The following is a 16,629-nucleotide window of genomic DNA, read 5'->3' on the forward strand; positions in this document are numbered from 1 at the left end:
ACAATAATCAATCATCTGACGAGGATGTCTGGTAATCTCATGACAAGCCTGGTAGCTTTTCTTGGTTTATTCCAAAACTAACGCAAGACAGATGGACAAGGTGCTCGATTGTTCTGCAATTATTCATGTTTTAGTTTAGGAACTCAAGAACATCCAAACGGATTCTCACGCATCATAGCATCACCATCACGGGGTAGTGTGTTAGTTCGCATTATTCTTGCGGTGTTTTTCCTCCCTTTTTTTTTAGTCTTCAGACATATCTATAATTGATAGCACACTATCAACACTAATCACTTAGTTGGCATATTAACGATTAATTATTTAAATACCATGTCTATTACTTTTACGACCTGCGTTAATTCCATAAACCCTCACATCCCTTGCGTATTGCTTACCTTTTGCTTTAACACTTCACTCACGTACAGCACGACGAACAGTTTTTTGACGTCAAACGACAACCACAGCCATTCTGAAGCGCTCAACAACTGCTCGGTCCAAACGGTTCTATACGTACTTCTTTTGAATACATCGTACGCGTGGAACAGTTTTAGCGATCCTTCAAAAATTAATAACGGACAAAAGGTTGCCACGACTGGCCCACAGTACTCGTAAAATGGTTGCGCCACCCTCGTGCAAACACGATCGTACGTCCGACAGAACAGTCGCAGCCGTGTCTCCAATGTGTCAGAATGATAGTAATCGCTTTGTAATAACTTTGCAGCACAGGATAACTGTGCGACACAGAACAACATGATCGCCGAGTAGATTCCAAACAGCCACGACAAACACAAATCTTCGTAGATATATATGCCGATGTTTAAAAATATATACCATGGCTGTCCCTGGTACCAAAACGCTATTGTATACCCAGTGCTTAGTAATAGACAGCATAAGACACCATCGAGCTGGATGAAACAGGCAAAACATTTCACTCGCCGATAAGACAGCATAATTACGTGACCTAGCTCTGCATCGTTCGCCTGCAGACTGTTTAATGCGTGGACCAACCGAGAGCATCGCGCATAAGCGTACAGTGGAACCACCATCCAAATAATGCAAAAGCTCGCGGTAGAAACAATGAAGGATATATTTTCCAGCATTTCGTGCTCTATCTGCGAATGCACTGAAAATTGCACCCATACGCGAAACGACGTGAAAGTGATGCAGCAAAGTGAGTACAGCAACTGTACAGAAAATTGAAAGGAAGTCGGTTTGCTATAAGATCGATGCCGTACGTCGTATCTAACCAAAGTCATGCCTAGCGCACTCAAGCTTTGAAACATAATTTGAAGACACTCCATTCGGATAACTAAATATGAGGAAACAATTTATAGGAACTAATTCACGTATACGTGCACTTCCAAGATCGTGTATCAACAGCACGTCCGAACCTGGTGTCGTTAGAGCATCTATCAAATTGATGTACCATATCATTGCAAGAGTATTTCTGTCACGTACTGATTGGTTGCATAATTTAACACAACAAATATAGTACGATCAATCAACTGTCTCTCGACAGTAGATGGTGGGCATTTACAATAATTAAGTATTAGGTATTAAGGCTCCTTGCTATCCTGTTCGTGCCTTGAAATGAGTTGCCAACAGCGATTGTACGCCCGTTCTTGGTACAATTGTCTTCCCTCACGATTCACCCTTATGTATGCTTACCTTTTGTTGCAGCATTCCACTTATATACATCACGATGAACAGTTTCTTTACATCAAAGCACAACCACAAACATTCAATAACGTTTAGCATATGTTCTGTCCAAACGATTTCGTTCACACCCCTTATGAATACGTCGTACACGTGGTACAGCTTGAGTGATCCTTCAAACATAACTAACGTACAAAAAGTTGCTATGACTGGTCCAGTATATTCGAAAAATGACCTCGCCACCGCTCGGCAGACCCGCTCATACGTCTTACAGAACACTCGCACACGTTCATCCAGTGTATGCGCGTGGTCTTCTTGTAACAGCTGCGCTGCATACGACAACTGATCTACGTAGTGCATCATGATCGTGGAGTAAAAGCCGAACAACCATGACAAACAAAGGTCCTCGTATAGATAAATACCAATCGTCAAGTACAGATACCATGCTTCTGGCTGGAAGCTGTACAGTATCGTATAGCCGACGCTTAGTAGCAGACAGCACGCAATGCTTTCGTACTGCATCATCCGACCGAACCATTTCGCCTGCCGGTAGGACAATCGGACGGAGCTTTGTATTGCGTGTAAGCGGCTAAGATCGGTATCGTTTTCTAGCAGATTGTTCAGCGTGTAAATCAACCGATCACCTCTGGCGCAGGTGACCAGAGGAACAACAAACCAAGCCACAATAAAGCTTGCCGTACTTAGGATAAAGGTTCCATCGTCGAATGCATAAATTGCCATCGCAAAGATACTGTACTGTTCCCATATGCAGTACAGCAAAAACCCAATGCTGAACAGTACGAGCAGAAAGTGGGTAACACATTGGTGGGTAGTTGGACGCCGGTACGAACCCTGTTCTCCGTCGTACCTGACCAACACTACACCGATGGTGCTTAAGTTATTAAGAATCTCTTGCACCCACTTCATTTGTGGAACAAATTATAAAAACGTATGGAAATGTGGCAAATCACTTCACGTGTTCACAATTATTCTGACAAAGGAGCAAACGTTTTATTCGTGGCTGGTGTTACAAACAGAACATTAGTAGCTGAATATGCCTTTCATTATGCATTCGCTAATGCATCATCATTGTACGTAGACTAAAGACATCACCTAGATCATTACCAAATTGGACGAATACATAATGGACGAATCGACAAGACAAAATTGATCTATATGCCCATTACAAAGTACAGACAAGCGATCTCACCTTTAAATATGCAAACCGCATGTCGAAGCGTCAAAATCCGTGGAATTTGTATAACAATTTGTTTCTTACTAGTAAAATTGATCTTCAACTAAACAACTTACCACCTGTTTTGTCCTCTCACTGAGCAAAATCACAGCAAACAGTTTTTTAACATCAGTTAATGGCCACAGAACCACTACCACAATGTAAAACTTCGACTGTCCCATAGGATTGGTCATGCTGTTGACGATCGCTAAAAGACAAATAGCCACCTCTAGGGATACATAGGTACAGAACACTGCCAACATAGGACCGAAGTAATGACTCAGATGGTTTCTTATCGCAAACGCAGTACGATTATGTATAACTCCATATCGGTAAAAGAATCTTTCCGGTGTATCGACGCCATAGTCGAATTCTCTCGCGGCTTGCGCTAAACGTCCAAGCTGCAGCTGCGCAACCAGCAGCAAACAACCGCACAGTCCCAGCAGCAACTCCATCGCCAGATCGATGTAGGGGAAAGCGGGGCAAAATGGGCATGTGGGGCAAAATGGGCACCCTCTATTTAAGCATTATTTGAATACAAAGATACTTTCCAATGCTCAAAATGTATTCATTAGAGTGTTCTATGAACACCATGTAAGTTTCATAACCCTTACATAACAAATAACTAAGAAAAATGCAAAATAAGGTTTAGCAGCATATTGATGTAATTTTTGCCACTTCGAAAATAAGCTTAAACGTGTGTCACAGGGATGCGTTGAAGTTTTTAATGATATATTTTTAAAGATATGATATTTCTTTACAATTTGTCTGAAGCAATCAAGGCGATTGAATTCGTATTTTTACTAATATAACAAAAAATACAAAAATGCTTCACGTGGGGCAAAATGGGCAGTTACGCTTGGGGCAAAATGGGCAAATGCTTTTGACATACGGCGCTTGGTGAGGCTATGGTGTTGTATTTGTCGCCTCAATAATGATAACAGGCACAGCTTCAAAACATTCGATTTTGTAGATTTAAACGTGTAAAAACTGTTATAATTTTGATAACATATTTTTGTAAGAATTTTAAGGGCTTTTCTGACCAGCAAATCAAAAGAAAGAATGAAAAATACATTTCATGAAACGTGCGCAAAAGCATAGACCATTACCTAAGCGCAGTTGTTGTGGCCCATATTGCCCCAGTGTTTTGACGTTTCACAGTTTGTTTACATATGCCCATTTTGCCCCAGGGCTGTGCCCATTTTACCCCGTGTGTCAAAATAGCTTCTCGTAAAACATCAACTTTTATTTTACATTATTTTATTGTTTTTAAGTTGTTTTCATTCTATGTGGCAATTTTAATCCATAGATAAATGGTGGAGGCATACAATAATGAAAGAAAAATTGTGTTTTGTGGCATATTCAAAGGAATATTCAGTAAACTGCTTAACATGCCCATTTTGCCCCGCTTTCCCCTACATAAAGAAGCAGCTCACAATGTACATCGATACAAATCGATCGCCAAAGTGGCGAAATTCATCAATATAGTAGAAATGAAAGAACACATGAAAAAGCAATCCATTCCAAAGGCAAACGGTTGCAAGCAGTGTAACGAGGCGATAGTTAGTACTACGCCCGCCACTCGTCAGCTTCACTAGATCTTCTTCATTTTTGATTAGTATGTTCATAAAATAGGCGAGCTGATGCCGCCGGCCTACGGTTTGCACTGGCAGGACACATAACACTACACAAACGGTAATGGTGTGTGCGATGTAAAAGAAAGGCTCGATTGACGTATTGTTCATGGCTGCCATAGCAGGGTAATCGAGAATGTTGCGATACATTGAATAGCCACTGCATGCTAAGGTAATCGTGAGGAAGATGACAAATTTCAAAGCTGCATTTCGACTGCATTCGAACGTATTGCCTGTGTGCCGGTATTGGTGTATGGAAAATAGGCCTAAAAGTCGAAGGCAGCGAATTAAGCCTCGAATGTTATCGAACACGTCCATGATTTTGTACTGCAACACTTGTGCGCACTGACAGTTCTGAGCTACAAATGAAATTGTTTATCCAAGAGGAGACTAAAACTGTCTCTCCCCCGTCTGTGCTACAATGCAAAGAAAATTACATTTAATATGTATTTACACATCAACGGTGCTAATTATTTTTGTCTAAGGTGCAGCTGTTGCTTGAACAATGTCAGCAAACAGACACTCGCGATGTCTGCAGTGGCCAGAATCTACCGGAGACAGAGAGAGAGAGAGTTGTACACTTACCATACCGTTCACTCCTTCGCCAAGCAGAAAAATTGCCGCCAACTTTTTCACATCACTCAAAGGCCACAGTATATTTGCGAGGATGACCATCATGGATGGACGATTCTTCCTGGCCAAGTAGCTGTTTATATCGAGTATGCATACGGCGGCTTCTAGGCATACGTACGATGAGTGCAGTAGAATTATCGGTCCAAAGTATGGGGTTAAATTGTTTCTTAATACATTCGTTATGTTGTTGTACATAGAAACGTAAGTCAGAAGCACACGATCAATCGAATCAACAGTATCATTGCGGTTCTTAACTATCCACACCAAACGTTCGAGCTGTAGGCGTGCAATTAGCAACAAACAGTCGCACAGTCCTAGCACCAACTCGATCACCAGATCAAAATACATAAAAGTACAGCTCACCATGTACACAAGAAAGTACGTATCACTACCAGTGTTTTTAATGATATAGTACGCATGAAAGAATACATGAAAGATAACTCCATTAGACAGGATTACGAACACCAAAAGCTTCACCACGCGATAGTCCGTGACACTGCCAGTTAGATCGATCAAGCTCAGCTCGTTTTGGTGCAGCGTGTTCAGGGCTGCTGCAAGGCGATCTCGTTGCCTGAACGTTTGCAACGGCAAAGAACAAAGGACAGTGCATAGCATAGCATAATGTACCACGTATATCAATGGCCAAATTATACCGTCCACGGAAAGCTGATCATAGTCTTTGACACCACGATATATTAAGTGACTACTAGCCACCATAGACACGATAAAGGAAAGGGTAAACTTAGATGTCGCATGCCGGATACTTCGAAACAAACCGTCTTCTTCTGCGTGATTTTGTATAGAAAGCTGACCGACCCATTGCAAGGAGCGCAGTAACGCGTGTATGTTCTCAAACATGTTCAACTATGTTTGGCACAAACCCGCACTGCAAGGTAATTCTTTTTTGTATCGCTTTTGGGTGCTTTATCTCTCCGAAAAATAGTTATTGATGGCTATGTTCGCTGTTCATCTAAGGGCAGTTTGAATGTTTTATGAAATGCTACACTTCTAGGGAAACATAAATCGATATTAAACATTGATGGAATAGTTGTTGATTTTGTGCTGTGTAGGAAGGTGATGCCCATATGTCGCATTTTACTTAGAAATCATAAAGCTTCTTACTGTAAAAATCGTGCACCAACTACCTAGAATAGTTGAACTTGTTCGACATCCAGCCAATACTTACCAACCGGTTAACTTGCTCGCTTAGCATAAAAAGTATCATCACCTTTTTGATATCACTCAACGGCCAAATGATGTAAACCAGGTAAAGCAAACCAGAGCTGTTGTTATTTAAAAGCAGATCATACATATCCAGTATGCAAATAGCCGCCTCGAAGCAGACGTACGAACAGTGCATCAGAATAATAAGCCCAAAGTAGGGACCCAAATGATCGCTCAGTACAACGGCAATCTTGCAGTACATAGTACCATAAAACGTAAGAAAATCGTCCTCTTGATTGCCGCTCCGTTCAAGATTTCGTGCACTGCACACCAAACGTTGTAGCTGCAGCCGGACGATTAGCAATAAACAGTCGCATAGTCCTAGCACCAGCTCCATTGCCAGATCTACGTACATAAAGGCACAGCTCGTGATGTACAACGGAAGGAAGGGTTTGTCCATGCCGCCATATTGAACGATGTAAAACACTTGAAAAAACAAATGCAGACACATCCCATTGCAGACGATAGCGATCGCCAACCAGCTGACGATGCGGTAGTCCGTTCGAACGCCGGTACGGGCGATCAGATTTATCTCGTTTTGGGCAAGGATATTCATAGCGGCTGACAGCCGCTTTCGCTCCCAAAATGTTTGCCATGGCAAAGCACACAAAGCGACGCACAGCGTTATTTGGTGCACAAGATACACGAACGGCCAAATGGTACCCTGATCGAGCGCGTCTATCACGGAATTATCGATGGTGCCACGAAAAATCGAATGTCCACTCGTCAGCAAGGAAAGGGCGAAGAGAATCATAAACTTTGGTGCTGCATTATTGGTGCTCTTAAAGGGGTTGGAACCAGAACGGTGATCGCTACATTGACACTTTTGTACGGAAATCAACCCCAAAAACCGCAACGAGCGCAATAATACGTGTATGTTGTCGAACACGTGCATAGTAATGTAAACAACTTTCCCAAAAGATTTGCACCTCCAACGCACGTGTGCTCCGTTTTCTAGTGAAAGAGATACTAAGGTAATGCATGCCACCATTTCCCATCCCCTTTCAACCCTATTAATCATCTATGAGTAAAAGCCATGTGTCCTAAATTAATCCCATTTGGCAATGTGAGCTGTTGATTAATTCCAAGAACTTCACCATCATGTGACCTTGGACCTTTGGTGCTGTATTGGGAAGGGGTTGTACCATGTCATGTGTCTGTCCCGTGGTACAACCATTGAGGTCCGTTCTCGTGGAACAGCTGTCACTTGGGTATCTTGCCTTCAAAGCTCCCCCGGCTGACTATGCTACTGACTGCTAATTCCAATAGTTGGACCAAATATTACGACAACTTTCCACCACAGTTTTGTTTTATCTGTATGGACGACTTACCATCCGGTTGACTCCTTCGCCGAGCAGAAATACTGCAGACAGCTTTTTCAAATCACTCAACGGCCACAGAATGTTTGCGACAATACTCATGATACCATCAATGTTGATTATGTGACGGTTTGTGTCCAGTATGCATATTGCTGCTTCTAAGCAAGTGTACGAACAGTGCAACAGAACAAGCGGTCCAAAATACGAACATAAGTGATCGCCCAATACGGCCGCAATGCTATTGTACGTAGTAACATACGTCAGAAGCACACGATCAATTGTCATAACAGCTTGATCGTGATTCTTTACTATCCACACCAAACGTTCGAGCTGGAGGTGTGCAATTAGCAGCAAACAGTCGCACAGTCCTAGCACCAGCTCAATCACCACATCAAAGTACATAAAAGTACAATCCACAATATACACGGACAAGAACAGTTCATCGGGAGAGTGGGTTTTAGTAATATAGTACACTTGAAAGATTATGTGAAAGCACACTGTATTACACACAATTACAACCGCCAAAAGCTTCACCACGCGATAGTCCGTGACACTGCCAGTTAGATCGATCAAGCTCAGCTCGTTTTGGCGCAGTGTGTTCAGAGCCGCTGCTAGTCGATCTCGGTGTCGATACGTTTGCCACGGAAGAGCACAAAATACAGCAAAGAACGTAGCGTTATGAACGACGTAAACAAGTGGCCAAATGATACCGTCCACGGAAAGCTTATCATAATCATCGATGCTGCAATGCATTAAATAACTGCAGGCCAGCACGGATACGGTAAAGGAAAGGACAAACTTTGGTGTCGCATGCCGGGTGCTCCGAAACAAACCGTCCTCTTCAGCGTGATTTTGTATAGATAGTTGGCCAACGAACTGCAGACAGCGAATTAGCATTCGCAGGTTGCTAAGCACATGCATGTTTTTTCTGCTACAAAGCTATACTGAAGAGAATTGATCCATTTTTTGGTTCATGCAATTTATAGATTTCCTCTGTCAGAGGGGATTGAATGTTTTATGAAGCTTCGTCGAAATGTGCCCAACATTACATTGAATATTGATGGATTGATTTTTTTTTACTTTTCGTTCTGTTTTCGTAGTTGAGTGATCAGTCTAGCTCAGTGATCGGTAAAGTACGGTTCGCTAGGCGTATATAGTTCTTTGCTGTTTACACAGTGGCTCTTTTACCTTTTTAAAATCATCCGCAACCAGCCTTGGTTTTGTGCTGGATTTTATCAATACTTTAGATATTAAACCGATATTCCAACAGAATATTCGCCGGTCTCGTAGTACAGTCGTCAATTCGTACGACTTAACAACATGTCCGTCATGGGTTCAATCCCCAAATAGACCGTGCCGCCATACGTAGGACTGACTATCCTGCTATGGGGGGAAATCAATTAGTCACTGAAAGCCAAGCCCACAAGTGGCACTGGCAGGCCTTGACCGACAACGGTTGTTGAGCCAAAGAAGAAGAAGAAGAGATTCCAACAGAAAAAATAAACATAAATTCTTTCATTTAAACATAAAGTTTCTTTCTACGCTTTACATACTCATGAACGCAACTTCCCCTTCTGCTCTCTTTACAGACTAGCGAATTAGACTTCTTGGAGTGGTCCCCGATCAGCAATGATATATTTATGATTACCGATAATATGCCCACGGATACGCTGTTCTCCACACTTGCCCAGTATCCGTTTCCCGATTCTCGAGAGATAGGTAAGTGTCTATCGTATTTAGCGGGGAAGTTCCGTCGATCTACGTTTGCGAAGCATTGGACAAATCTAACGCCCTTTTCAGCTCGTGGCGCGGGTCGGGCCGACTTCATACAGCCCAGCTTGGGCCCCCTGCAGCCAAATCTAGATGATTTAATGGATTTGGACCTAGACTTTCTGAACTTCCCACGACTTGCCCCCGTACCGGAAGAAGCGTCAGACGATCTGCTGAAAGCAATCGAATACAACTACACACTCGGTAGGTGAACTGGACCGCACTATGTCATTCATCGTAGAGCAATCGCACTAATGTACCGTAATTAATTTCCGCTTTTATCCCCTTCCGCTAGGGTCCAACCAACTAACCAACGCTGGTAATAGCATACAGGAAGCGCCGGAGACACTGGGCGTCTCCGGCAACCATCAGCAGACGAGCCAAGCGCATCAAGCGACCGGCTGCATACAGCAGCAACCACCGGCCGCCCTACAGTACTCGGCCAAACTGTACGCCCAATCGTTGCAACCCCCGGGCGGTGGATCGTCCGCTTCGATCTCTTCTGCTGCAGTGCAATCCTCCATTGCGCAACAGTTTACCAACTCGATTGACTCGTACATCACCGATCAGATGATCGGAGGTGCCGGGCAGAATAGCAACAGTCAGGGTTCGGCAGCGTCGCTAGCTACTTCGCTCAGCATAGCACAGGTGATATCGGCCCAGCAGCAGCAGCAGCAACAGCAGCAACAGCAGCATCAATTGGGTGGCGGAAGCAGTGCCGACGAGCTGGCCCGTAGCATTAAGTCCAAGTTTACCCGTGCGTACCCCAAACACAACTACGACCCAAAATACCCACCGACGCCCCACCAGACGATGGCGTACAATATGGTCTCGCAACCGCACATGGGCCAAACGGCTGGCAGCAATGCGGTGCTCGGTGCTACGGCTAGTGGCGGTCCCTATGGAAGCAACGCTTCCAGTGGCTTCCAGAATGTCATTTCCTCCGCCGCCACGGCGCCTTCCGGCATGCTGCAGATGGGCTCGGGTGGTATTCCGCCATCCTTAACGCCCAGCAGTATGCAGCTACACTACAACCATTCCAACGCTGCCCCCAATCCGGTCAATCTCTCCAACAGCCCGGCAGGGACGAACATGGTCGGTGGTGCTGGTGGTGGTGGCAGTAGTAACGTACGAGCACCCACCCAGATGGGTACCGCACCGACCTCCGGTCAGTCGAACGTGGCTGCCGGATCGGTCCTGCTGATGCAAAACCTCAACTCCAAACTGCTGACGCACAGCCAATCGCTACCGGTGCCGGCATTGCCGCAAACCAAGCAGGTCCCAGCGCAGCCCCGCTCCACCTCCATGCCGACTGGGCCGTCAAACTACAACCAAATGTTGGCCGCATCGCAACACTCACCTCCCGGCAGCCTGCATGCGTCGCAGTCGGGCAGTAGCTACAAGTCGTACCACGGGCATCAGCCCCAGCCGTACAAGATTCCTTCCCAAACGGTCGGTGCCGGTGGTTCGTACGCGAGTGGTGTGCGGGCAATGCGTCACTCGTCTCCGCCCCACGGCACGGTCCTACAGCCGACCTCGGGCTCGTCCGGAGCGTCGTCGGGCATCGGAAGCTCGGGCGGTGGTGCACCGGTTGGACTGTCGAACGCGCTGGAGCAATCGCAACAGCAGCTGCAGGATCTGCAGCTCCAGCAACAGCAGCAGCAGCAGCAGCAATCGATCGTTTCTACGTCGTCCAGCATCGTGCAGCAGCAGCAGCAACAAACGCAAGCGAAACGGCACCCGCCCCATCCCACCAAAGAGATGTTCCGCTCGAACAGTCTACCCATTAATGCAACCTTCCCGTTGCCACCGAAAGAGGGGGATAATTTCGCGATGCCTCGCTACCATCAGCAGCAGCAGTCGTCGCAGAAGGCGAACGCGAAGCTGCGCACACGCAGTAACTCGATGATCATGAAGCAGCAAACGACGGGTGTCCTTAACAGCATCCCCGGCATGGGGATGGTGGGATCCGGCAGTGCGGCTGGCGGCATGGCTGGTTCGTCGCAGCACATGACGCCGACGCTGCACGCCACCTCCAGCGAGCCGATGCTGAACGTTACCAACAGTGCGCTGCTAGCTCAACTTCTAACCACTAATAGTAAGTAGTCATTAACTAGCAATGTATTGCAAACAGTGCACGTAGTGCAAAGAGCGCAACGCTAAGGTGATCTTCTATTTTACTCCCCTCCCCCTCTAGACGCAAGTACCTTACTGAGTAAACAATCACACAGTACATCATCAAGTGCCATAAGTACCTTAACGCAGCAGCAGTCTCAGTCGCAGCCGCAACAGCAACAGCAGAACAGTCTGTACCAGACGATGTCTATGGGAAGCACTATTTCACCCTCTTCCTCCCAGCTTCAGTTGCACCAACTGCAACAGCAGCAGCATCAACAGCAGCAACTTCACCATCAGCTGTCCAGTGCAACACCCAGCACCTCTAGCGGCGGCACGATGAGAGCCCAAGCGAGCTCCGTGCTGAATTTTGCCTCCTCCAGTGGTATGTCGCTGTCGCAGCAGAGCCTATCGCCCGAATCTGCACACGATACCGACGGTCCACTGTCGCCGACTGGGCCGGGCGGCAGCACCAGTGGCGGGGCAGGTAGCAAGTTCCCCCGTAGCGACAGCCAGCGTCGGACGGGGCACATTCACGCGGAACAGAAGCGCCGGTACAACATAAAGAATGGGTTCGATACGCTCCACTCGCTGATACCGCAGCTGCAACAGAATCCGAATGCAAAGGTAAGACCTTATCGAACGAGCCTTCAGTCCAGAGTAGTGGTGGGAGCTCGGAATCGGACGTACTCCATTTCGATTCCGTGTTCGGAATCATATCCGGGGCCAATTAGGATGCTCGAATCCATGTAGATTCCGGAGCTGATTCCGTAGCCAATTACGGAGCCGATCCAGAATTGGAATCGGCTCCGAAATCAAAATCGGCTACGGAATCGGAATTGACCTGGGAATCGCAATTTGCTCTGGAAATGCAATCAGACTTGTCTCCAGCATTGTAATTAGCTCCGGAATGAGAATCAGTTCTTGAATTGAAATAACAAGTTTCAGAAACGAAATCAGTCCGGGAATCTCCATGAGAATGGATCGTTCAAAAACAAATTTGAATTCTTGGCGGCGACCAATATGTAACGTCGTTCCAAACGTTGATTCTTATGGAGATGCCGAAACCGGCTCCCATTTCGATACTGAATCTGATTTCGGAGCCAATTCCGAATCTTGCACCGATTCCAATTCAGGAACCGATTCCGATTTCGGAACCGATTCTGATTCCGGAACCGATTCTAATTCCAGAGCCGATTCCGAATCCGGAACCGAATCCGAAGCCAATTCCGATTCCGGAACCGATTATGATTCCGGATGCAATTCCGGAGACAATTCCGGAATCGATTCTGGAAAATGATTCCGGACCTACTATCTTGAATCGATTCCAGAAGACTTTGGAGCTATCCGGAATCGAATCCGACGAAAATTTCAGTTTTCCCGTCACTAGTCCAGAGCTATGTGTATCTAATAGTCGTTTTTTATCTGTCTCCTCCCCTCCCATACCCCCCCCCCCCCCACTCCCTTAACAGCTAAGCAAGGCGGCCATGTTACAGAAGGGGGCCGACTACATTAAGCAGCTGCGCTCGGAGCGATCGTCCGCCACCGAGCAGATGGATTCGTTGCGCCGGGAGATTGAACAGTTGAATAATTCATTGAAGTAAGTAATAACGCTTTATGCAAATTCAAACCAACAAACGCAGAAACAAATCCTTAATCGATCCACTTTTTGGTGCTTGGTGTGTATCTCTGTTTGTATCACAGCAATCTTCATACTGCACTGCCGGCCAGTGGGGCACCCGTTTCCCGCCAGCGAACCGGCCGGGTGAAGGAGCTGTACCACCACTACGTCCGGCAGCGAACGCTGGATAACTGGAAATTCTGGATCGTAAGTAAAGCAGATCGCCGTATGGTTGGACTTGTATACATTATAAATTCCTTTATCTTTATAGTTTGGGCTGATCTTTGAGCCGCTGCTGAATTCCTACAACCAGACGGTTTCCGTCGCCAGTATGGATGAGATGTATCGCACCAGCCAGCTGTGGGTCGATCAGCACTGTTCGCTGGTAGAGCTAAGGCCTGGTAAGAAAGCGTTGTGTGTTTGCCCATCCCACTTAAATAAGAAGCTTTTGCAACAATGTAACTATGCTTGCCCTTTCGTCCACTCGTTATTCAGCCGTTTCCAATCAACTGCGCCAACTGTCTACGACCACCGACGTGCTGTCGGATCCTCCCAGCTCGCTGCAGGAGGAGGTACTTAAGGCGATCTCCAACTCGAGCAGTAACTGTCTCGCCCCAAGAGGCTCCGGCAAGGGGGGCAGCCGCGGAGGAAGCAGCACCGAAACTAGCCCTCATAGGTCGTAATAATCGTTAGCGGTGGCGGCGATGAGCCGTTCGTTGTGTTTATGACGAGGTTTTTAATTCGTTCTTTTTCTTAAGACTTTTCTCTGTTCTTTCAACTATTTACTAATCAGCTATCTATTTGCTTACGACAAACGGTTTTGTTAAACATTGGACAAAAGATCGGAAGGAAACGAAAGAAGAAAAGGCTAGTAGGGGTTTAACTTTGGTTTACAATTATAGTAAGAGTTTAAAAGGGCAGCACACAACAGAACCCAATTGAAATAGCGCAAATGTTCGGATACAGATTTCCATCTTCCAGCCTTTTTTGACGCTCAAATAGGGAAGAAAACGCTTGTGAATATCAATTCACCTCATACAAACAAACAACCAATAGTGCCTTTTTCTACCCGGCTCAGTTTTCTTTCCTTTTTTAAGACAAGGCAAGACAGTGATCATCCCCTCTTTCCCCGGTGAAATGAATCGAGTGATTAAGATCAGGATTTTTTTTTTGAATTGCTAAGCAAAATGACGTTACCATAATCTCAGTGTGAGGGACAAGGTTGCACACACTACAGCTTTGCTGGGGATGGGGATGGGGGAAAGCCTTTTTTCACAGAACCCATTTTCGGACCATGTTTCCGTTTAGGTTCAGTTACACTATTTTGCTTCATCGTTATTGGCTAGTTGTCTTTTTTTTTGTTTGTTGTATGAAGTAAGTCTCTTCGTATTGGTGTGTGTGCCGCAGTTGCACCAATGCTGTTAGCTTCTTTTTCTACGTTTACTTTAAGCCCGTCGTCGTTAATTTGTCTCTAAGCAGATTAAGTTTTCTCTTTTGCTACCCAATTTACGTTAAGTGTGTTTGACTTATGTGTGTGTGAGAGTGTGAGTGTAGGCGTCGGTTTAACACCACGAACGATACGAGAGGAATGGAAGCAAACAAAGTGTACGTTTTTTGTTGTAAGTATGACATGCGTTAAGGTATATTTGTTAATCTATTTTTTTAATAGCTTTAGCAACGGCGTTAGTTAGAAGTTTAGAGATTTATTTGAGAGAGAAAAAAGAGAAAGATGAAAAATATGTCTCTTCCTATCGAGAAAAGTACGTAATGTAGCGAATAGCCTTGTGACAGTGACGGAAGAGATGTGAATGTTTTTATGCAGAGGCCAGTGCAAGGTTGTGTGTGTAGCTGAATCGGCCCATTCTGCATGCAGAACAGCACCCATAATAGGAGGAAAAGCACAATGTATGGCATGGTAGGGAATAGCTAATGCATAAGAGCAGCTCGAGTAAAGTACAACTGAAAAGGAAGACAGGGAGCAACAGAAACAGCTTTGTCGCCATTGGCAGGGTATTGATCAAACGCATTAAAAAGCGAATAATCGGGAGGGCGGTGGGGGGAGACGGTTTTGTTCGCTTTTATTGTAACAAAGCTGGCGTCGTGTTGTGCGCAACACCACCAACCACACGCCCTCAAAGCAAGCCGCAGCCGGTGTATTTCAAGCCATTTATTGCGCTTTGAACCAACAGTCCGAAACCATTTTGCCCCACCGAAATAGTGCTAAGAGCGACCCATCCGTTTGGCTGCCTTGTCGACTTCCAACTGGCGGAACTGCGTCACGATCACCAGGTACGTTACGATCGAGCTTACCACCTGCGGAGAGATAAAGTGCGAAGCAATTGTTTCTGTACTGTCGAAGCTTTTTAGCACTCACCATGTAGCTTAAGCTGCTGTCGATCGTAAACAGTCCGTACACGGTGAAGCGGACGTCCTGAAATAGACACTTGTAGTGCAGCTTATCTACCATCGCTGCCAGCGGTCGATTGTGCACGGAATCGAACGTGCAGTGCCACGAAATTAGCGTTATTGCTTGTATCTACACGGTGTGCGATAAAAGCGGATCATTTCTTTTTATGTGTGACAAATGCACCATTTTTTTGGGATTATTTACCTGTTCCGCTACCGATCCCGCCACGGCTAATAAGCCACCCGTAAGGACACACTTCCACAGCAACATCACCGAATGTTCCACCAGGTACGGTTGATCGTGGTAAAACTGTAACCCAGTGTAGACGAAATCGAAATACACTATACAGGTCATCGAAATGAGCATGGACGCACTGATGCCCAGGAACAGCGTGCCATAGATGCGGTTCACCAGCGTGACACAGTGCAGCAGATCGTCTCGAAGGCGAAGAACGGCACACAAATTCGTAACATCGGCACGCTGCACTGTTTCGCCGTACATCGATTGCAACCGTTTCGCGCACCGTCCCATCGCGAGAAGGAGCAGAAACACGTGCACCACATACACATCCACCAGCAGTAGCTCCCAGCGAATCTGCAGCACCAGGCTAATGTCCGGCTCGAAGTTGCTAAAGAATCCGTACCAATAGTAGACGGTACAGAGACAAGCGCCCACCATGGCCATCCAGCGGTACGGTGGATAGGCTGGCGATCGATTTACGGTCGTCGCCGTACTCGGCCACCGGTCGATAGCACCTTCGATACGATCCAGCAACTTTATCAGTGTGCCGTAATGGGTCACATTGATGCCGTTTGCAATGAGCAGCAGGCTAAGCGCGATTGTGTCCACCGTCGAGGCGAGCAGCCACATCACGTACGATAAACTGTTCAAGAACAGCGAGTACTCGGTAAGGATCTGTGCCCGGAGCCACGTGATGAAGAGTATTACGCCCAGTGCCAGCACTATCCGCAGCCGAAAGCAACGATACACGCTTTTCACGCTTCCCCTGGCTGGAC

The 16,629-nt window shown here is 46.1% G+C and overlaps 1 protein-coding gene across 2 annotated transcripts in view; it reads left to right on the top strand.

Annotated features, from left to right (window-relative positions):
* LOC5668072 (protein WBSCR14 homolog) overlaps positions 1-15,353 on the top strand; it is a 51,404-nt gene extending 36,051 nt beyond the window's left edge. For both annotated transcript variants that reach the window (XM_061655322.1, XM_061655323.1), the window contains 8 exons: positions 9,290-9,419; positions 9,501-9,674; positions 9,766-11,568; positions 11,668-12,212; positions 13,058-13,185; positions 13,290-13,413; positions 13,478-13,607; positions 13,702-15,353. In XM_061655322.1, the coding sequence (XP_061511306.1) occupies positions 9,290-9,419; positions 9,501-9,674; positions 9,766-11,568; positions 11,668-12,212; positions 13,058-13,185; positions 13,290-13,413; positions 13,478-13,607; positions 13,702-13,889 (3,222 nt within the window). In that variant the 3' untranslated portion in view covers positions 13,890-15,353. The remainder of the gene's footprint in view (positions 1-9,289; positions 9,420-9,500; positions 9,675-9,765; positions 11,569-11,667; positions 12,213-13,057; positions 13,186-13,289; positions 13,414-13,477; positions 13,608-13,701) is intronic.
* The last annotated feature ends 1,276 nt before the right edge of the window (positions 15,354-16,629 follow it).

The sequence above is a fragment of the Anopheles gambiae genome, chromosome 3 (genome assembly GCF_943734735.2).
Source record: "Anopheles gambiae chromosome 3, idAnoGambNW_F1_1, whole genome shotgun sequence".
NCBI classification, from domain to species: domain Eukaryota; kingdom Metazoa; phylum Arthropoda; class Insecta; order Diptera; family Culicidae; genus Anopheles; species Anopheles gambiae.